The following is a 22,997-nucleotide window of genomic DNA, read 5'->3' on the forward strand; positions in this document are numbered from 1 at the left end:
ATCTCCGAGGTAGTGATGAAGTGGGGATTTTCCTATATGACCATTTCACGAGTATGCCATGAATATGAGTAATCTGGTAAAATATAAAATCTCCAATCACTGCAGCCGGAAAAAGATCCTGTAAGAACCAGACCAACAATGACTGAAGAGAATCGTCCAACATGACAGAAGTGCAACCTTTCCACAGATTGCTGTAGATTTCTATGCTGGGCCATCAATAAGTGTCAGCGTGCAAATTTTTTCCATTGTACATTCTGACAGATGTTGGCAATTCCAGCAGCACAATGTGACACCCCACACGTTGGGAATTGCTACAGAGTGGCTCCAGGAACATTCTTCTGAGTTTAAACACTTCTGCTGGCCACTAAACTCACCAGACATGAACATTATTAAGCATATCTGGGATGCCTTGCAATGTGCTGTTCAGAAGCGAACTCCACCACCACATACTCTTATGGATTTATGGACAACCATACAGGATTCATGGTGTCATTTCCCTCCAGCACTACTTCAGGCATTAGTCGAATCCATGCCATGTCATGTTGCGGCACTTCTGTGTGCTTGCAGGGTCCCTACATGATATTAGAGCCTTTTGTACCAGTTGCTTTGGCTCTTCAGTATATCATTATTGTATTCATGTTTTATCAATATGGCATGTATAACATTAATCATAAACGAACAAATTCATTTGCTCAGAACTCCTGTATCCTCTGTGTGCTTTACAATTTTTTTTTCTTTTCCTTTTTCTTTTTGGGTCATCAGTCTTCTGACTGATTTTATGCAGCCCACCATGAATTCCTCTCCTGTGCCAACCTCTTCATCTCCAAGTAGCACTGGCAACCTATGTCCTCAGTTATTTTCTGGATTTATTCCGGTCTCTGCCTTCCTCTACAGTTTTTGCCCTCTGCAGCTCCCTCTAGTTCAATGTAAGTCATTCCCTGATGTCTTAACAGATGTTCTATCATCCTGTCCCTTCTCCTTCTCAGTGTTTTCCACATAGTCCTTTCCTCTCCAATTGTGTGCAGTACCACCTCACTCCTTACCTTATCGATCCATCTAATTTTCAACATTCATCTCTTCAGTCATAATTGGCCCCATTCTTGCAGGATCTTCTTCCAGCTGCAACTATGTTGGTGATTTAATGTTTTCCCAGATTCCTGATATTCATGGTACACTCTTGAAATGGTTGTATGGGAAAATCCCCACTTCATCACTACCTCGGAGATGTTGTCACACATTGTTTGTGCACCAACTATAACACCATGTTCAAACTCACTTAAATCTTGATAACCTGCCATTGTAGCAGCAGTAACCAATCTAACAACTGTGGCAGACACTCGTTGTCCTATATAGGGGTTGCCAACCGCAGCATCGTGTTCTGTCTGTTTACATGTCTCTGTATTTGAGTGCGCATGCCTGTACCAGTTTGTTTGGCACTTCAGTGTGTTTCTTCATTAAAATTTCTTGTGCTACCCAAGATTCTCCTTTAAGACTGTTTTTGATGGCTGTGTGTCAGAATCATTGATTTAGATTTGTTAGTTTTTCCTCTTGTAAGAGGGGCTTTGGAATGAAGCTGAATGTTTTCTGTGTATATTGCCTCAGTTCTTTTGCAACTTACTTTGACTGCTTAAGTAGGCTAAGAAACATTGAGATTTGCAGTTACGCCATGGTCAGAAACATCAAAGTGGAAGTATGTGACATATCAGATCTTCCGTTAGATTGTCAGCAAATGTCAGTTACACAAATGAGCGGCTGACAGTCTTCAGGTCAAAGAAATCTGTGTTCAGTTATTCACTACCACATGCTCTAAAGTTACTGCATAAATTTTGGTTAGTGAAGACAAGAGGGAATGCTCTGTGAGCTAATCAGCCAACATCATCAATAACTCTGTGCCTACAAAAGATCACATTGTGCTTTATTATGGAATTTCTTGAAATAAGCAAAGCTCCGAAATCAAGAGGATATAGCACAAGTGTTGTTTAAGGTGGCAGAGTCAGCAAAGTAATACCATTGTCTTTAGCATATGATAATGCTGATATGATTGTGTGGCTTCCATGAGTGTCCAGAATCATGTGCCAACATTTAATGTTTGACAAAGTGCAGAAGAACTGGTACAAATAATTCACTGTTCATCCAGACTAAGACTATGGCTCCACCCTCAAAGACAGGTGGACACTGTGTAGCATGTGGTCTCTTAAAGTGCACCTTAGGAAACACAAGCAACATGGACACAGCAACCCAATTGTCGTAAGTGAACTTCTATCAACAGACGTGGCTTGTCCAACTGCTCTGCAGCCCATGCGAGCCAATACTTTTGGTGGCTTCTGCATGATGGTTGCTGCTGTATCATCCAGAATGTGTCTGTCTTGTGGGTCAAACTTGTATTTTCTTTAAGGAAAATCCAATCTTCAAACAACACTTTCACATATGCCTCTGTAAAACTAGTGGCTTTTGATATACTTGTCTGTTCTTTTGTAAGTTGTGAACATGTCTTTTGTTTTATGAATGTCTTGAGCCATTCTAGCTCTACTATGTTCCCTCTTTCTCAGTTCTTTGATACAGATTTTCCATCTCCCTTAGCAAATTTACATGCCATAATTTCTGTGGTTTTGGTAGTTAAGCCATAATAAATATTGTATGCAGAAGTAATACAGCCAGGAACTGTTTGTCTTCCACTTTTGTGAAAATTTTTAAGCATTTATTTTACAGGCTAAAGCTGATGTTGTCAGTCCCAGAACAAAGTCATTTCTATGGGCTAACCTAGGAATACAGGATGGGAAACGCCATGCTCTATTCTATTCAGGTGATTCGAAACTGAGATCATGTTGAAGATCCTGGACTGTCACTGTTACTGCCACTACTCTTTTCTTAAGCTGGGATGGTACCCGTGAAACAAACAATATTGTATTGTAAAGAGTGGTAGTGTAGGAAACTTGATACACTTGTAAATTCATGTTACCATTCAATTACTTCCAGTCTTACCTGCTTTTTTTCAGAACTGCATCTTGAGACTGAAAGCTGTGACAGCACATTTTGAGGTGTCAAAGGCCAGCACATATCACCCAAATAGAATTGAGCATGGCATTCCCCAACCTATATTCCTGGGGTAGTCATGATCAGACTTGTTGAATTTTTCCAGTTTTGGCTCTTCAGGCAGTGTCCATTGATACAATTGGGCCTTAGTTTCAATGTCATACCCATATATCCATGTTTTGTTATCTGTTACAACCTTCTTCAGAAGTTCTGGTTCATTGTCGATTTCATTCAACAATTCCTGAGCGACATCCATATGGTGGCATGTCTAATCAAAATTCAACACTTTTGGAACTAACTTTTCTGCTACACATTTCATGCCCAAACAAAAGGTGGGGGGGGGGGGAGGGGGGTGGAGGGGGAAGAGATGAGAGGGGGAGAGAGGGAGAGAGAGAGAGAGAGAGAGAGAGAGATTGTTTTGCATGAGCCAAAGGATATACTGACATTAGAACTATCTATACAATGGTGATTTTCCAGTGCCATTTTCTTTACTTCTTCCACACTGTTGTCAGTAGTTGATACACTAGGGTCTCCAGGCTAGTCGTCATCTTCAATGTCTTTTCAGCCCTCTTTGACATGTTTATATCGCTCATAAACTCTTCTCTTACTCATAGTAGATTCACCAGAAGCTATGGTCAACATTTTGAATGTGGTGCTGCACTTTATTCTATTTTTTCAAGCAAAATTTAATGCAGATTTTTTTGATCTATCTTTTACAAAAGTAAAAATTCGCATCACTTTTTGATCACACCTCTTAAGTGGGGCCTCTAGAGCTTGTGTTCTCTGAATGTATTTTATCAGTGATAACTGGCTGTGTTACACTTGATTACTGTTGTTGCTTGTGTTAGTGTTCTTCATTGCACTGGCTCACACATTAAACCACTTAGACAACATGGGAAATTAGACCTTAAATACATCAGAGGATGTACGTGCATGTTATGAAACTGGTTGTACCAGTCTTTGACCAATTACAATAAAACAGCTAATATGGCAAATTGGACTCTTAATTAATTTTACTAGCATTTCAACATCTCAATATATTTTAATTTGTTGAGTGCTTTCTTCAATATGTATACTACCACAGTACTCATCTTTGTCTAACCAAAGATCTTTACTTTTTGTTAACTAGATAGAAGAACTTTACTCAGAAATCCTCTATGAACTGCTCCATACTGTGGGTTCTGATGTCACAAGTGATGAAAGAGATGCTCTGCTAAGTTATTTGCAAGAAGCTTTCAAATTAGATAATGAGAGACACTCCAATCTTTTAGAGAGAGCACAGTCAAAAGAGGTGAGTAACTGCATAAAGATGTATAAACTAGAAAATCTGGTAGTCCAAAAAGATCTGTTCTTTATCTTATTTTTATACTTTCAGGCTCCAAATATTTTACTAAATGTTGAAGTAATTGAAGCTAAGGATTTAGCACCAAAGGATGCAAATGGTAAGTACTGCTGCCAAAAACATTTCTCTCTCTAAATCAGGAAAATGTGTCCTATAATAAACATCAGAATGTATCATCATCAAATCAGGAATATGACTGAGATAATCATTTATCTTGTCTCAATATCTTCCTCACAATTTCCTGTTATTGGGTTACCATTTCAGAAAATAATATGCTGGAAGTGATAGTGAGACAACATTGTGTTCAATCATCTCTTAAGTGAGAATTATGAAGAATGTAGTTAGATTTGATCTAATATCCTGTCATGAGGCATATTGCCTAGTGTGAGGGCAGCAATTGAATTGAAATAACTCTTTCTTAGACTATTGTTGAAAATTTTAATTTTCTTGTTTTTGATGTCTGTGTAACTCTCATTTATAGAGTAATAGTAATTTTTGCTCATTTGATATTAGAATAACATACACCATGGAAATTCTGAACTGATTTATACAAACCAACTACATGCAGGCCTTCATAGGCACTGAATTATTCAGGTTTTTCAACTATTGAGTGGTCATTTGTCATCTCCTTTTTCTTCTCCTGTACTTCATGCTGAAATGTGTTTGAGAGGATGTTGAATCCATAAATATTTCAACAAGTTTAACGAAAGAAACAAAAATGTTAAATGAATGGAGATGCCACAATTACATCAAACAAATAAAAATAAAAGCATGTTAATTTACATGCAGTGAGTAGAATCAAAATAGTATGGAGTATGCTATCAGACCAATCAAGAGCAGTAGTGCATTCACATTGTGATGTATTCTTACCTGTTCCAAAATAATTTACTAAAAATTCATATTTCAGATTACTTAACTGAACAAACTACTCCTTATCACAAAATAAGATTATTAAGTGGTGCCATAATTGTATAAACCCTTAGCAACATTTGAAAATTTATGCCAGTATGGGACCCAGAAACAAAATTCCTGCTTCTTACCATAACCATTAATCAACCAGGTCTTGCTGATAGGCAATCAGGTCTTGCTGAAACTTTTATGGTCACTAATGTGTTCTGTTGTTTCTACAGGTTCATTAAAACTGCACATTAAATGTACCGCAATGGTTTACACTGATATTGTTTCACATTATGGAATTTTTATTGATTTCATCGCCTTCAACCTAGTCATTTCATTGCAATGCATTTAATTAATTCTATAATAGTAATAGCCTTATTAACACTTTAACAGGTATAAAAATAATGCAGGTTGTTAATTAAGATTTTATAATGTATCACTGACCTCCAATAACCTAAAGTATTTAGTTGAAGAGTTAATAAAACCTAGAAGTTGAAGACAAAACAAGAAGACACAGTTAATGAAACTTTTTTTGTTATAGGTCTCTGTGACCCATTTTGCACATTGTACTTAAATTCAGCCAACACTGCCCGCTACAATACTTCAGTGAAGTCTGAAACACTGTCACCTGTTTGGGAAGAGCATTTTTCTCTGTAAGTAGATATAGCACTCTTAGAATAAAAAGAAATTACAGCATTAGAAAAAACTTCATGTAAGCTTGAAATCTGTAATGTCTTCTTTTTTTATTTTCTTGAAACTGTTACAGTATATAACTGATATCTTGTTGGCAGAAATGGGGCCTTGATGTTTCTTGTTTTATTTTTCAGGCCAGTAGAAAATCCATCTGAAGATATTTTATTTGTAGAAGTATGGTAAGTTTATTACTTTTCAGTGTTTCAGCCACCTAATTACTTAGCAAGAAAATAATTTATGTCCTTTGCTTATAGGGATTTTGATCCTGCAGAGACAGTTAGAGAGAAAATGATGAAGATTGGAGAAGTGAAAGGTGTGAAAGGACTACGTAAATTAATGAAAGAGATAGCAGTGACAGCATCAACCGGGAAACATGATAATGAACTAGTTGGTAGTGTCCAGATTCCATTAAGGGTGAGTATCAAATTGAGATTAAATAAAGTTCTGTACTGTGAAATTGTTCAGCAGCTCATATAAATTAAACAGTTTTCTGCCTCAGTCGTTTATTAATTTAGCCATTATGCATTTTGATGAATCTCACAATCATCTTCAGGTATAGCACTGCTTAGTTACATAGCTGGTGCTAGTGATGAGCACAGATGCCTTTCTACAGAGACAGACAAAGTGCAAGGCAAGTTATGTTGCATATTTTGCTGCTGGTAAAATTGTGTTTTTAGGAAGGGCCCTATCAAAGTAAATAAAAAAGACATGAATTTGTGAGAGTAAAGTTTACTCACAAATTCATGTTTTTTTTTTTAAATTTACTTTAACAGTGCAATTCCTAAAAACAAAATTTTATCACCCGCTAAAGGCAAAACAAAATATGCTTTGCACTTGGTCTTCTGCTTTGGAAAGGCATTTGTGCTCTCCACCAACACCAGCTATGGAACTACAAAATTCTACTCTTAAAGGTGAAGGTGTGAACCATCGAAATGCATAGTGGCAAAATAAATGACTGACACAGAAAGTGGTTTTATTTATATTTATCAGCAGTCGCAACCTTCATGATGCGTTCTTTTATGGATTAAATATTCATTAACAGTTTATACCTTGAAATATACGGAGACAAATGGAGAAACTTGAGGTTACTGCGCATCAGATTTTTGCCTTTAAATTATATACTGAAGCAGCTTGGCCACAGAATCATTCCATTCAGCAAGAGTTTCCTTTCCTTTTCTGGATTTGGTTGAAAATGTTAGCTGTTACCAATTTTTTTCATTTTCTGTGAATATATAAAAAAGATAAATGCTCTCATGTAACAACATATCACTTCTTCCATTACTGCCACCGCCACCGCCACCGCCGCCGTTGCTGCTGCTGCTGCTGCTGCCGCTGCTGCTGCTGCTGTGCTGCTGCTGCTACAGCTACCACCCCCCCCCCCCCCCCTCCCCACTACTACTACTACTACCACTACCAATAAACAATTTTATAATATTAATAGATATTACAGTTGTTTAAAGGACAGAAGTAAATATGCTCTATCATGTATAATTGGAGTGCAACTACATTGCGTGTCAGAAGCCATAATATGAAGTGGCATTGAATGTGCGCGATTTGTCTACAGTGCTAAATACAATCCTAGCATCTAACTAAGCATTTCATGTGATTTGCTTGGTCATCTGGATATTGGTAACTTCTAATTACCTTGCACAAGATAATATTAATTAGGGGACAAATACTATCCAGAGAAATCAGATAACTTTTCTATTTAATAACTGTTTATTTGTCATCCTGGCTACACATAATTAAATTGCTCAAAACAAGTGTTTGTGCCACCGTCATGACTTGCATATTCATATTTTTTGGACTGAGAAGCTGTTTGTCAGTACTGAGTCCAGTGCAGGAAATTTCTATGTTCAGCCACCTGCATAATAGTGTTAAAAATAAACTTGCATTCTCAGTGTTGTCTCCATTGTGAAAGGTAGAATACAGCTTTTGGACAAAGTATCATTTCAAGCTTAGGTTGTGTAAATATTGTCACTTGACAAAATGTTCAAATGTGTGTGAAATCTTATGGGACTTAACTGTTAAGGTCATCAGTCACTTGACAGTAAAGTGGGTTGTCAGTGAAGTTAATTGCTTCGTAACTGGTATATACTACGGTGTCATCATTTGAAGACTCAGCTGCTACCATGAGAAGTAAAAATGGAAGATATCTGTTCACAGCCATTGAAGGGGCAAGTGAGTGTGCTGTTGACGCATACAGTATGCCACCATCCCCACACAATCAGTTTGTTCTCTAGGTATTCATTAAAAATAACAATACATAAGCCTCAGCACTATGGCATATGAAATATGTTAGCAAGAGAACACTTAGTGGAATCTGGGTCAATGTTGTTGGATTGTATCTGTATATAAAAGGCAATGTCCTGACTCATTCACTCACTCACTCACTCACTCACTCACTCTCTGACTCATCAACATCGAGTCGAAACAACCAAGGGCAGAAAATTGAAATCTTGATATTACACTGCAGGTATCGTTTCAGGAGGGGTTGCTTGAAATTTTACTCCCAAGGGGGTGAAATAAGGGATGAAAGATTTTTCGAAAATTAGAGTTGTGACAATAGGTATTTAGTTTCTCAGGCAGAAATAAAAATCTGTGTGTTCAAGAATTTTTGGAAATTCAACCACTAGGGGCCTAAAGTAGTGGGTGAAACTTTTTTAGAAAATAATCATTATTAAAGAACAACTAAAACATTTTGAAAGCTACAGCTATGAAAATTGGTAGTTGACTTCTCGATTAAAAATTTAAAAGAATATGTTTCACTGTTTTTGGAAATTGAGTCCATAAGTGGGTAAATAAGTGATAAATATTTTTAAGAAAATATTTTGAATATAATAGAGGGAAACATTCCACGTGGGAAAAATACATCTAAAAACAAAGATGATGAGACTTACCAAACAAAAGCGCTGGCAGGTCGATAGACACACAAACATACACACAAACATACACACAAAATTCAAGCTTTCGCAACAAACAGTTGCTTCGTCAGGAAAGAGGGAAGGAGAGGAAAAGACGAAAGGATGTGGGTTTCAAGGGAGAGGGTAAGGAGTCATTCCAATCCCGGGAGCAGAAAGACTTACCTTAGGGGGAAAAAAGGACAGGTATACACTCGCGCACAAACATACATATCCATCCGCATATACACAGACACAAGCAGACGTTTGTAAAGGCAAAGAGTTTGAGCAGAGATGTCAGTCGAGGCGGAAGTACAGAGGCAAAGATGTTGTTGAAAGACAGGTGAGGTATGAGCGGTGGCAAATTGACATTAGAAATTAGCGGAGATTGAGGCCTGGCAGATAGCGAGAAGAGAGGATATGCTGAAGGGCAAGTTCCCATCTCCGGAGTTCTGACAGGTTGGTGTTAGTGGGAAGTATCCAGATAACCCGGACGGTGTAACACTGTGCCAAGATGTGCTGGCCATGCACCAAGGCATGTTTAGCCACAGAGTGATCCTCATTACCAACAAACACTGTCTGCCTGTGTCCATTCATGTGAATGGACAGTTTGGACAGTTTGCTGTCCATTCGCATGAATGGACACAGGCAGACAGTGTTTGTCGGTAATGAGGATCACCCTGTGGCTAAACATGCCTTGGTGCACAGCCAGCACATCTTGGCACAGTGTTACACCGTCCAAGTTATCTAGATACTTCCTAAAGAAAAAGGCATGATTAACAAAATCCCTGAACTCCTGATACCATAATTGCTTTTTGGTCTGAAGTAAGTTCAGAAAAGACCCTGCTTCTATGGTCTTAATCAACCAGAAAATTTTAGGTGTTGCAATTTATGAACAAAATAAAAAATTCGATGAAAGGAAAACAAAAAAATAATCTGGGCAGACCATACTGTCTATGTTAATGAAGCGTAGGATACTAATCGCAGCAAAGTTTCTCTAGGAGCAAGTGGAGGCAACCAGGTACCAATACGTCACAGGCGTGCAATCTCGTGGGTGCATTATTATGGACCAGTTATGTTTCTGGTCAGTATTGTGAAAGGATGCTGAATGCCTCTCATCACACTCAAGGGTAATTTGAGATCTGTGCGATGCTGGACAGGGTTCTCCAGTATATTTTCCAACTCTACAACTAAAATTTCAGTGAGTCCTGATTTAAACACATTAATGCATGGACACACAGTGGGCTCCTCATGAATACCTTTCTCCAGGTGGCAGGAATAAACTGCTGGAGCGGTCTGTGGTACCTGCGGACATGTACCCAAGTAAGTATGCTTGCAAACAACTGATACTTGCAGTGCATCATTGTAGGAACCCCCTTCACGGGCAGTTACTGTTAAAGATTGGGCAGACTTGACCAGCAACATCTTGACTACTTTGTGGAAAACTTACCAAGGAGAAGCCAATCATGTTCAAGGTACAGAGTTGAAAATACTGTATTGAATGTTGTACAACAGCAGATTTTGATTTCACATAGGTGCAATGTCAGACAACCTACCTATAGTTTGGTTATTGCTGTACTTTTTCAATTCACAATAAAGTTATTTTTTCTGTTACTATAGGTTATCCATCTTGAGCTGACTGCAATCTAATTATAAAGAATTACACCAGATGAATTTCGCTTTTATTTACAAAGCATCTTCGTAGTTGTTGGTGTTGCTTTACATACTCTGCTCCTTCCCTTCTTGCTAGCAGTGGTTGGTGTTGACAGGCTTCATTTCACATCTCCACTTGGCAGTTTTTCATATTCTGCAGTATTTCCTGCATTGCACTATTTAAAATTGATTTTCTTAACTGTTTTTCATTCTGCACTCTGAGCCTGTCCACACCAACCACTGCTAGAAAGAACGGAATGAGCAGATTATGTAAAGAAACACCAATAACCATGGAAGGTGCTTTGTAAATAAAAGTGAATCACATCTGGTGTAATTCTTTTTAATTAGATTGCAGTCAGCTGAAGATGGGTAACATATAGTAACAGATGTTAAAAGCTGCTGTGGAATATGGTTACGCAAACAAATGTACAGTGCTATTACAAATGATTGAAGCGATTTCATGAATTCACTGTAGCTCCATTCATTGACATATGGTCACGACACACTACAGATATGTAGAAAAACTCATAAAGTTTTGTTCGGCCGAAGCCGCACTTCAGGTTTCTGCCACCAGAGTGCTCAAGAGCGCAGTGAGACAAAATGGCGACAGGAGCCGAGAAAGTGTATGTCACGTTTGAAATGCACTCACATCAGTCAGTCATAACAGTGCAACGACACTTCAGGACAAAGTTCAACAAAAATCCACCAACTGCTAACTCCATTCGGCAATGGTATGCGTAGTTTAAAGCTTCTGGATGCCTCTGTAAGGGGAAATCAACGGTTCGGCCTGCAGTGAGCGAAGAAACGGTTGAATGCGTGCAGGCAAGTTTCACGTAGTCCGCGGAAGTTGACGAATAAAGCAAGCAGGGAGCTAAACGTACCACAGCCGACAGTTTGGAAAATCTTATGGAAAAGGCTAAAGCAGAAGCCTTACCATTTACAATTGCTACAAGGCCTGACACCCGATGACAAAGTCAAACGCTTTGAATTTTCGGCGCGGTTGCAACAGCTCATGGAAGAGGATGCATTCAGTGCGAAACTTGTTTTCAGTGATGAAGCAACATTTTTTCTTAATGGTGAAGTGAACAGACACAATGTGCGAATCTGGGCGGTAGAGAATCCTCACGCGTTCGTGCAGCAAATTGACAATTCACCAAAAGTTAACGTGTTTTGTGCAATCTCACGTTTTAAAGTTTACGGCCCCTTTTTCTTCTGCAAAAAAAATGTTACAGGACACGTGTATCTGGACATGCTGGAAAATTGGCTCATGCCACAACTGGAGACCGACAGCGCCAACTTCATCTTTCAACAGGATGGTGCTCCACCGCACTTCCATCATGATGCTCGTCATTTCTTAAACAGGAGATTGGAAAACCGATGGATCGGTCATGGTGGAGATCATGATCAGCAATTCATGTCATGGCCTCCACGCTCTCCCGACTTAACCTCATGCGATTTCTTTCTGTGGGGTTATGTGAAAGATTCAGTGTTTAAACCTCCTCTACCAAGAAACTTGCCAGAACTGCGAGCTCGCATCAACGATGCTTTCGAACTCATTGATGGGGACATGCTGCACCGAGTGTGGGAGGAACTTGATGATGATGATGATTATTGGCTTGATGTCTGCCGAATCACTAAAGGGGCACATATCGAACATTTGTGAATGCCTAAAAAAACTTTTTGAGTTTTTGTATGTGTGTGCAAAGCATTGTGAAAATATCTCAAATAATAAAGTTATTGTAGAGTTGTGAAATCGCTTCAATCATTTGTAATAACCCTGTATTAAGTTATATTTAATTTTATTTTTGTAAGCCTAATCTTTTATTCCCTGATCCCATGGAATTTTCTTAGATTATGTATATTTATAGTTTGCAAGAGGTGTAAAATAGTTTTCTTGAGCAGTTTATATGATAATTGAGTTAAGTCTACATTGTAACAACCTTCAGCTCTGTGATCATCACCAAGTGTCCTCTTGTAACAGACCACTTTATGGTGTGGCAACAGAAGTTTTTTTTGTTTGGTATATCCTATGTCTTCTGTTCCTGAAGTGGATATTCTGGGAGGTCTGTAAATTATCCCTCTCACTGTTTTTACTTCTTTATTGGACTGTTTTCCATTTAAAATCTACACAGATACAGTTATAGATGGAAGGAAGTGGGTTTCAAATCTTATGAACAGTGCAAGTGTATTCATACTGCAACCCCTCAAGTCTCATGTTTGCCATTGGAACTTTCTCTCTCTCTGTCTTTTCCACATTCTGCTTTCATAGCTGACTATTTTTATTTTTTGTTATTTTTATTTATTTTTTGGTCAGCTCCTCTCCATTTTGATCGCACACAGTGATAAAAGAAATAATTTAGTTGGTGCAGTCTGTAAGGTCACTTGCTTAAGAACTGCAAGAAAAATGTTTCACCAAACATGTATAAAGGACAAACAAACAGCATAAATGAGTTATCAACCATCATAAATGATTAGTCCTAAAAATATGAAACTTTTAGGAAAAATTCCTTATAATGTAGACCCTACTAACAAAGATTTTCCATTTTCCAAATCAAATCCCTTAGGGGGTAAATGAGTATTCAGATTTTGTTTGAGCGCCCTGCAGCTTATTCACTTGGAGAGTCCGTGCAACAAATGAGCTGTGCAGATTGCATCATGATCCCTACAGAATTTTTCAATGTTTCCAGAGGATATCACTGTGAGGAATTGAAATACACTACTGATACTTGAAAGCCAAATGTAGGTACAAGTGCACTTGCTGTGCCAGCAGCTGTTGCATTACATGCCAATGTTGGTAACAACATGCGTGATGAATAATGAGAACCAAAAATGACAAGTATAAGTTGGGTACTGGTAGTCTGCTAAAATGCTAATTCAGATTTTAATATTATTTGCAAATAAAGTTAGTAAAATCAAAAGTAATACATTAAAGTTGGTTACTGCAATGATGAATGTTTATCTCAGGCTATTGTACACATTCATTGGCTTCGACAAATCACAAGCAAGTTTGTCACAGTCCAACCTAACCTAGACTTTGGGCTATGTTGCAGGTCAGTCTGTCAACATATGTAGTTTTCTTCCAGTCACCAAATAAATATGAAGTTTAGCCACCAGTCTCAACGATCTTAATAATTGGATTGGTAAAAATTATTCTGGTGCTCTCCATATTGAAAACAAATGTAATCAATTTGTATCTTCCACCAAAAGAAATCATTGGATTCTGTGATTCTCATTGTCTACTGTACAGTAACACCTGATTGCTTATGACCAGTCTCAGTGAACTGCCAACATCAGCATGCATTGCAAGGGGATTCTACTGGGACACTTAGCCCAAACGTAGACAGACCTCATAGTTTTATAACAATTTTGAAAATGCTGTATAGAAATGCCACAATCACCCTCACTTACAGATTTGATAACAAATTTGAAAATATTATGTGCAAAAAAGAGAGAGGAGAAAAGAAAAATCCACTCACTATGCCACACTTAGAATGTTTAAACAGTAATGTGCAAAGCATTTAAAGCAACTGCAGTGTTACTGACAGGAAAAGTTTTGCATAACTTCACTAATGGTGTTAACAGAAACACAACTGATTTGAAATAAACATACAACACAAGAGACGATCTGTATTTCCAAGAATATGATAGGTGAAAAGTCCTCCTTGTGCTCAAGCTGGGGAAAGGTGTCCACCCAGAAATAGGCAGTGTGGTAGTTATCCTGAATTGTTTGTACACTGCAGTAACTAAAATTCTGAAGTTGATAGGAATGTTTTACTGAGATGCTGCTCACTTTAAGGATAAGTCTGTGGATAGTTGCATGATATAGCAATTCTTACTCTTAATTAAAAAAGGGGGTTGACAGTATTTGGTGAAATGCTGCAAGTTAAACTGCTACCTTGCAACAAAGTCCATGGCACTATTTTAACTAGTTCAATCATAAATAAAAATTGTATTCCATTGATCTATAGTGGCCTACTTTTTTATTTCAAGAAATCTTAGTTCCTGCTCAAAATGAGCTTTATGATGATGGTAAATAAATCACAGGGACAAACACTGAAGTTCAGGAGTTGGCTTAAGACAAGACTGTTACTCCAACTGTCAGTTTATATGGTGTGTTCACACTATGGAATCTTCTTGTTTTGAGGTCATGCTCTAAAATTTAGAATAACACTTAAAAATTTAATGTACAAAGTGATACAGGGCAAAGACAGACTGCACAAACACAAATTCCTTTTCCCACCACATGGTCTTGATATACCAGCCAATGTAACTCCAGCCACCGATTTCCATAAAGCTATTTTGAAAAATTAGTCCATCATAACTGAGTAATGGAATCAAGCTATAGCTGTAGGTGAAGAATGTGTAAGCATCTCACTGAAGCAAAAGTAAGCACAGCTGCTACTTTGTATTCAGTAATAAAGCTTGGATATTTAGGAAAGCATTTTGAGTAAAATCTAATGTTACCAGTTATTTTAAATTGCTAATATTGTTGTTTTAAAAAACTTCATAAAAATATTTAAATTAAGGTACACAAATCACAAATACTTTGTGTGTGTCTAAGATTAAATTTTTGTTCTTACAGAATATTCCTTCCTCTGGGCAAATGTACTGGTGCAGCTTGGAAAGGAAAAATAAAGGGAAAAAGCAGGGTGACATAAAAATTAAGTTAAGTTTTGGGGCTGAGAAGAATCCAATGGTAGCACTTCAGGAACACAGACATTTATTAAGATTGTTACTGCTACATGATTTAGAAGAAGCAAAGGTTGGTTTCATATTAAAGAATGATAATATAAGAAGTTGCTTTGCTAAATATTTTTACAATGGATGTGTAATTTTCAGAAAATCATCAAAGTTCTAAACATTTTGTTTGGAAAGCGACATATTCTAAGATCGGATGAAGCAGATGGAGCAATGTTATCAAGAGTATGTGCAAATTTTTGTTATGTGTTATGTGCTTGTTCTGCAGGAATTCTGTGAGGTGGAGGAGTTTTTCTCAATGGCTCAAGTACTGAGGGAAGTTTAAATCCTGGTCATAAGTAGTAGTACCTGCAATAGCTTCTACTGAAAACTGTTGTGTAAAGTATTTTAGGGGCACTTATGTAACTGTTCTGTATTTGAAGTAGTTATGTCATTATTATAAGAAACTACGAATCAAAAAAGTAGTAGAACAAACTAGCCAGTGATGTCTTCCTTAATTAGAAGTCGAAGTGCAGCACTCCAAGGCTGCCAGCCATTTCTTGTCCACCTACAGTATGGCAGGCACATAATATTACTACAACACAAAAGTTTTACAACAATCATGATTGTTCTGGTGTATCATTTCAGAACTGTTGTGTGACCTGGGCACTGACAGGTTGATCAAAAATTGATTCTGCTTCATTCCACTTATGCTTTACAAGCAGCATGAGATGCACTAGAAATCAAACATTAGGTGTCATATTAACCAAACCTTTATGTGAGCATTTGTTTGTAAACAATGTGGACTCCTCTCAATTAACATTGACATTATTTGCTCGGACATACAAGTACTGATGATAAAAATTATAATGATCTAAGCAAGTATCCACCAAGTATAAACTGATATCAAAATATGTAAGTGAAATTACTTTTTAGTCTAAAGCAAAATAAATTTTTACACACTTGATACCAAGTTTTCTGGAACATTATCTGCACTTGTGGATACTGCATGTGATTTGTTTTGACAACAGGAGTACATTCACAAAGTTAAAGTGAGTGGATTTTGGACAACAGTTTTGCAAATGCTTTTCAGTTTCTTGCTGTATATACAGATTGAAGATACATAAACCACACAGTACTTATGGAACATTAAATTTGTTACAATTTGCATGAACAAAATGATAAATTTTAAAATTCATAGCTTACAAGAAGGAAGCAATTCTAAACATGTGAGCATCTTCTAATGAAATATTTCAGCCTTGTGGGGATCTGGTAGTTCACAACTTCAGACACTGTTGGGGTCAATGGTATAAAGCTTATAACAAAAAATAAATAAATTACCTTTAATGACATACAGACTGATTAATACCTTTTTTCTTATTGAAATATGGTGGACAAGACAGGCAGTATGAATTTCTAGGCTTTCTGTAGCTTTGCTCACAGACCATATTTCTTGAAACTATCATGTAACTTAAAACTTGTTTTGTGAAATATAAAACGTAGCATTGATACTCTGTCTAGTTATTTTGTTCTTTGTGTAGTTGTAGATGTATTCAAACTGCAATTAATTATTTTATATCAGGTTGCCAAAGCACTTCCAGCATCCCACAATCTGGAAAAAATGTTAGTGCAAGGCTAGATATTAGTCAACTAATATGCATTTAGTGTTTTTCAGTGCTGTACTAACTATGTATGTGCTGTAGGGGCAGCATTCAGTTTTTAAATGTTAAGCTCATATAGATTTACGTTTTGTACCTTTAAGTAAACTGAAATTTACATGCTGTATTTTAATTTAGTATGTCAATTATGAATATATTTGCTGACTGCAGAGAGAAATTGAGTAGGCCACGTTACTTAGAACTGTAATAGTTTTCTTTAGTCCTGTGGTATATTTATCTTCTGATTAGAATTTGTTTCAGTAAAATACTAATTCTCACAATTGAAATTATTTATAGACTCAACCTTATCAGTGGAATGGTGCATTCCAAGAGAAAGCGGAGACTATTCTCACCCAGCATGTAGTACAGTGTGGCTTGTCACCTGCAGATGTGGCATTAGCTCAGTGGTCTGAGTTTATAACTGTCCATATTGACCATCACCTCAACTTTAGATTATTTGCAGTTGTTCTAGAGAAGCTCCTGAAACCAATCCAAGGCGAAATTATATCAGGAGATAATGTAAGTTATTTGACATAAAATAAATTATGAACAAATCGATGTATTAAAATTAATTGATTGGCATTTGTAATTTTACAATCCAAGCTTCAATCTCATAAATAAGGTTTCAATTTTTTTCAATATTTCTTCATGCAGTTTATGCACAAACTATGTTGTTGTTGTTGTTGTTTGTTGATGGTGGTGGTATTTTGAGAGTGGTGTTGACATTTTATAATATAATTTGTTTCTTTTGTTTTCTCCAGGCCAAATTGTTCTGGGATTCCACAAAGAAGTTATTACCATCTTGTCTCAATGCTGTAAGAAAAATACGTAAGCTGACTCCAAGTGATAAGAACACATTAAATCAGTTATCTTCTGTTCTTAGGTAAATACATCGTCACTACAGTAGTAATTTACAGAAGCTATACTACCGTGTAGTTATAACTAAACTTTTCCTATTTAATGCATTATAACATAAGACAGTAATTACTGTAAGAGTACCAAACTTCGTAGCATTAATGTCCACAGTCTGGGGTGCACGATTTCCATGCATCAGGGTGCCACTGTCCAGTTCCAACTATGGCCACCAGGTGCTGAGAACAGTCATAGTGATTCATAGTCTCACTCACCTGACTGGTTTCAGTGCAGTTGTTGATGCGTGAACATGAGGTTGGACAAAAGGAGCAGGGCAATATCAGTGATGCTCTATCATCAAGACAACAGTAATCCTGCAGCTGCACTTCGGGAGAGCTTGAAGAAGTAGTCTGAATCAACTGGAGAACTGGGAGTCACTCTGGAAAGAGGTAGATGACCAATTGCACCACAGATGGTTGATGTAACCACTGTTGCTATGGCAGACAGTGCTGTGCACAATTCGTGATTGTCAGGTGGTGCAGGTGCTGTCTCATGACAGTTGAATATCCTGTGGTCCTCTGTGTGGAAGGTCTTTTGAACCATTATCAAGTAATATCCTTACAAGATCCATATCATATTGCAGCTTGCACCACAGGATGCACAACAACGTGTTGACTTCACTCTCCACTTTCTCGCAAGGTTGAAGTTGTCGAGGGCTGGCCCTTGACCATCCTATGGACAGATGAAGCTCATATTTCTCTGATGGGAAAGGTGAACACACAGAATTGCCAAGTGTGGGGATCTTCACCTCCAACCACTGTGCATAAAGTTCCTCTGAATGCTGAATGTGTCACTGTATGGTGTGGCTTCATGGCTACGTTCATCCTGGTGCTCAAGGATGAAAGATGTACGTTGTGACTGGCCAGTGTTACTGTGATATGCTTCACCAGCATGTCGTACCCATCCTACAGTTTTCATCCAAGATGGGGCCCCAATGCACATTGCTCATGAAGTTCATCCACTTCTCCGAAACACATTTGGAGATGTTTGAATTATTAGCTGATCATTTCCAAATGCTTGGCCAGCAAGATCACCTGATCTCTTCTCTGTGGTTTCTGGTTGATGGGCTACCTGAAGGACAGAGTTTACCAGAGGAAAATTCACACATGTGCTGATCTGAAGAGCAGCATATCAAGAGAGATAGCTAGCATACCTACGGACATGCTTCGTTCTGCTGTGCAGAATGCAATCCTGTGCTTTTAGACTCTTCTGGATACTGATGGGTGCCTTACTGAGTCCCTTTTGTAGCAGTAATGGTATGATGTACCATAGCAACACGTTAGAGGTGTTTCAGTTGCGTTGATACTGCATTATTTCTCTTCCCCAAGTCCCTGATATTAATGCTATCAGGTTTGGTACTTATACAGTAATTAGTTTCCGTGTTATTTATAATAAGTTAAATAGGGAAAGTTTGATTATAACCACCTGGTATGCATAATAATAATAATAATAATTAATAATAATAATAATAAGAAGAAGAATAATAATAATAATAATAATAATAATAATAATAATAATAATAATTAGAGACAGAAACTTTTTCATGAAACAATAAAAATGAAATGATCATATGGCATTTATGGGCCGGGTTATCCCCTTCGGGGTTCGGCCGCCCTAATGCAAGTCTTTTTAGTTGATGCCTCTTAGGTGACTTGCGTGTCAATGATGATGAAAATGATGGACACACAACACCCAGTCCTCTGCTGGGAATTGAACCCGGATCCCCTTGTGTGGTAGACGGTAATGCTACCGCTGCGCTACAGAGGTGGACCATGAAACAATTATAAATAAGTATTATTCCTGATGCTGAAAGTTATTGAGTGTTCATATCACATCATTCTTGCCAGGATCTCCTGATGCAGTGTTTCAGCTTTCTTTATGGAACTGGCTGCAATGCTGAAACAATGGGTAGGAAGATTGTGGCAAGAATGGCATTATACCAATACCCAAACCCTTTCAACATCAGTGAGAAAGCTTACAAAAGCCAATGGTCTTTGCTCTTACACAAGTTTTTCTGTAACTATCAATGGTGTGATAACCTACACACGTTCCCTCAAGATTTTAGCTAACAACCCTTTGCACAATTATTTATATTTACTACAAATATTAATTCATACAATTTGTATTTACTCTTCCATTTTCACTTTTTTGGAATATAACATCATTTAAGGGTAGTTGATTTCATTGAAACAACTTCTTTGCTGAGAAGCCTGACATTGTTAAAATATATATGGACCCTGATTAATGTATTAATGTGGGGTGTGTGCACTCTTCACCTTTATGATCACTTGAACTCTGCTATGGTCACTTTGTTAAGTGTCTGAATGTCTGTAGAGAAATGACAGCCCATTCTCCATTAAGAGCCAAAACCAGAGACTCCGGGCAGGCTAGTACATTTCAAGAATGTTACTGTCCACAAGCCCTTGCCCACAGGTACTGCTTCAACAGGGTGCAATGCCATGCTGATAAAAACAGTTACTATCTCTGTTCCTCTGCTGTACACAGAACACTACACTCTGAAATATGTTCATATCTTTTGGTGTAACGTTCTCTTAAGTGCTATAAGGGCACCGCACTTCAGCCACAATAAACATGACCTCCTCTGTATTTTGCTATTGGCGCTACACATGGCAGCAGGTAATGTACTCCAGGCGTCTGCCAAACCAAAACACTTCCATTCAACTGTGAGATGGTATAGCAGTATTAATCACTCCAGATCACTTGTTTCCAGTCTCTACTGTCCAGCAGTGTTGCTTTTTATGCCTCGGGCATTGCTTAGCACTGACTACAGAAATGTGTGGCTAATGAGGAACTGCTTGAGAATTGTACTCTATTCTTCTCAACTTTCTACACACAGTCAAAGTGCTACCTGGAGTACTGGTAGCACTTAGGAACTCACAAGTGATTCTTTTGGCTGATTTCATGTGATATTTCTTTAACAGCCACCCTCTGCAGTGCTCAGCATGCCCTGTTCATTGTACATGAGGTCTGCATGTTCATGGTGTTGCTGTTGTCATTCCTTCACATTTCCTCTTCATACTCACTTTGCCAAGAGTTGACTTGGGCACATTTAGATGAGTTGGTTCCACTTCTTGTGCCCTCTGGTGGTCAATTCTGCATTACTTATGTGTGTCAAGATATGTATGAGCAGATAGAAGATGTAAACACATGTCCTAAATCTCCAAAGAGAAAAGAAAGGTGATAGGATACTTAACTCACTCTTGGAGCTCTTAATTAGTTTTATTTGCCCAGCATTTGCTTTTTTTTTTAAGTCACCAATCATCCTCCTTTTTGATGCAATTCTTTTACTATCTGACAGAACATACAGAATGCTGGATTGATCATGTATAATTATACATAAAGAGCTCTGTGCCCCTCAACTCTCTCTTCTAATGGGGCTTCGAAATCTCGGATGAGAGTTTAGTTCATTACAGAATCACATTCAGCATATGAGTTCTGAACCCTATGCCTGTCATTGTTTAAATTTCCAGCTCGGAAAATAGAAAAACAGATGTTCACATATTAGTTTAGTTATTGTTCTGATGTTGAATAATGAGCTTTCCTTAGAGATCCTGAGACACGCCCACAGCTTTTAGTTATCCAGTTCTAATTCTACATGTGTATTAAAAACCATAAATGTGCTGAATGAATCAAATGTTTCTAGTGATTTCTGTTGATACCTTTAATTTATGGTTTTGTTATTTAATCATAATATGATTTATTCACAAGGATTTAACTTCACAATAAATTTGCTTTTATGTATTGGACATCATCAAGTTTTGTAACATCAAACTCACATTTCTTCCCCAGTAATGAAGCATGTTAGAACAAAATCAGCAGATATTCATATCCCATTATGCAAATTTCTGATCATATATTCAACAAGACTTTACTGCATGATATCTCCTCCACAGCTTACAGCTAGCAGTTCCTTGGTGTTCAACTGGCTGTCCTACTTCCACAGTGTTAACACTTGATCAACATTGTGCTGTAAGAAAACGAATGGAATGTAGAACCCACAGAAACTGTTACTCTGTAAGCATGGAATGTTAGGATCATATATCTGTACTGGGGAGCATATATCATATCTTTTATAAAATGTAGAAAGCATGACTCAGAATTTAATAAAACATTTGTCAAAGAACCCTGACAGTGTAACACAAGCCTTGCAAGAGTTTTAATCAAATATACTGCATTATCTTGTCACAGTCAGTAAACAGTCAATACAATAGTAGTAGTAAAGCAGTCAGTCAGTCAAAAGTAATATTACATGTTTGCTATACACATATGTGGTAAGAGTGACAGATTGTCATAACAGGTGCCTTCTGTGTCACAGCAAGGTATCAGTATTTGCTTTTGGTTACAGCACTGATGCTGTAGCTACATCTGATTCTTGATTGGGTTAATGCTGTCAATTATGTAGTGCCATGGAATTAAGGCAGAAACTATTGATTTTCATGAGAATAGTGGGGTTGAAGCAGTGTGTTGCCTTGGAGGCCTTATCCACTGGTTCAGTTCTCCATTTTGACACAGAATTTTATATTGTCACATATAAATCAGTTATAGCTTTTGTTTACTATTATTATTATTACTATTATTATTATTATTATTATTATTATTATTTTATATTTTTTAGCAATTTCCCATTCAAAGTGGAAATCTTGTACTTTGATACACAAGCTCCATGAATCATATTCTAAAAAACCAAAGATGTTTCATCACTGTTGCATTACCTCAGCCCTGGTTTACATTTATGGTATTAGTCTTTCAGCATGAGGTGCTACTTCACTTAAACTAATCTATAGTATTTTTCTGTGCTATTTACCTCAGCTTTCACTAGTAGTATTCATCTTTACTAAGAACATTATAATTTTTTTCCAGACAATATTGTTTGGTTATAAACATTGGTTCTAGATATTAAAAAATGTTGCACAAAACTTTTTTATACTGCAAAGGTGTTCATAATTCTCTTGATCCATAAAAAAATGTTGACTGCTTTATTGTTACTGCTATTCAGTTTAATTATTTAGCTTACAGTTACTGTCTATTTTTCAGCATTCTCTCATTGTTAAAGGAATTACAACCTCCTGAGGGTTTTGAACTTTTTCCTCAGTCTGTTTATGGTTGGCTGAACTATGATGGTGATGAGCCAAATTGTGATATACAAGAGACACTGAGACAAGCTGTTACACAGGGAGCTACTGACTGGTAAGCTCTTAAAAGTAGGACATT

The 22,997-nt window shown here is 37.4% G+C and overlaps 1 protein-coding gene across 5 annotated transcripts in view; it reads left to right on the top strand.

Annotated features, from left to right (window-relative positions):
* Positions 1 to 22,997, top strand: part of LOC126185297 (protein unc-13 homolog 4B) — a 509,766-nt gene that overhangs the window by 455,612 nt on the left and 31,157 nt on the right. For all 5 annotated transcript variants that reach the window (XM_049928118.1, XM_049928117.1, XM_049928119.1 and 2 more), the window contains 9 exons: positions 4,163 to 4,324; positions 4,409 to 4,475; positions 5,814 to 5,925; positions 6,100 to 6,144; positions 6,220 to 6,379; positions 15,101 to 15,280; positions 17,151 to 17,372; positions 17,615 to 17,736; positions 22,821 to 22,973. In XM_049928118.1, coding sequence (XP_049784075.1) covers positions 4,163 to 4,324; positions 4,409 to 4,475; positions 5,814 to 5,925; positions 6,100 to 6,144; positions 6,220 to 6,379; positions 15,101 to 15,280; positions 17,151 to 17,372; positions 17,615 to 17,736; positions 22,821 to 22,973 — 1,223 coding nt within the window. The remainder of the gene's footprint in view (positions 1 to 4,162; positions 4,325 to 4,408; positions 4,476 to 5,813; positions 5,926 to 6,099; positions 6,145 to 6,219; positions 6,380 to 15,100; positions 15,281 to 17,150; positions 17,373 to 17,614; positions 17,737 to 22,820; positions 22,974 to 22,997) is intronic.

The sequence above is a fragment of the Schistocerca cancellata genome, chromosome 1, assembly GCF_023864275.1.
Source record: "Schistocerca cancellata isolate TAMUIC-IGC-003103 chromosome 1, iqSchCanc2.1, whole genome shotgun sequence".
Taxonomy (NCBI): domain Eukaryota; kingdom Metazoa; phylum Arthropoda; class Insecta; order Orthoptera; family Acrididae; genus Schistocerca; species Schistocerca cancellata.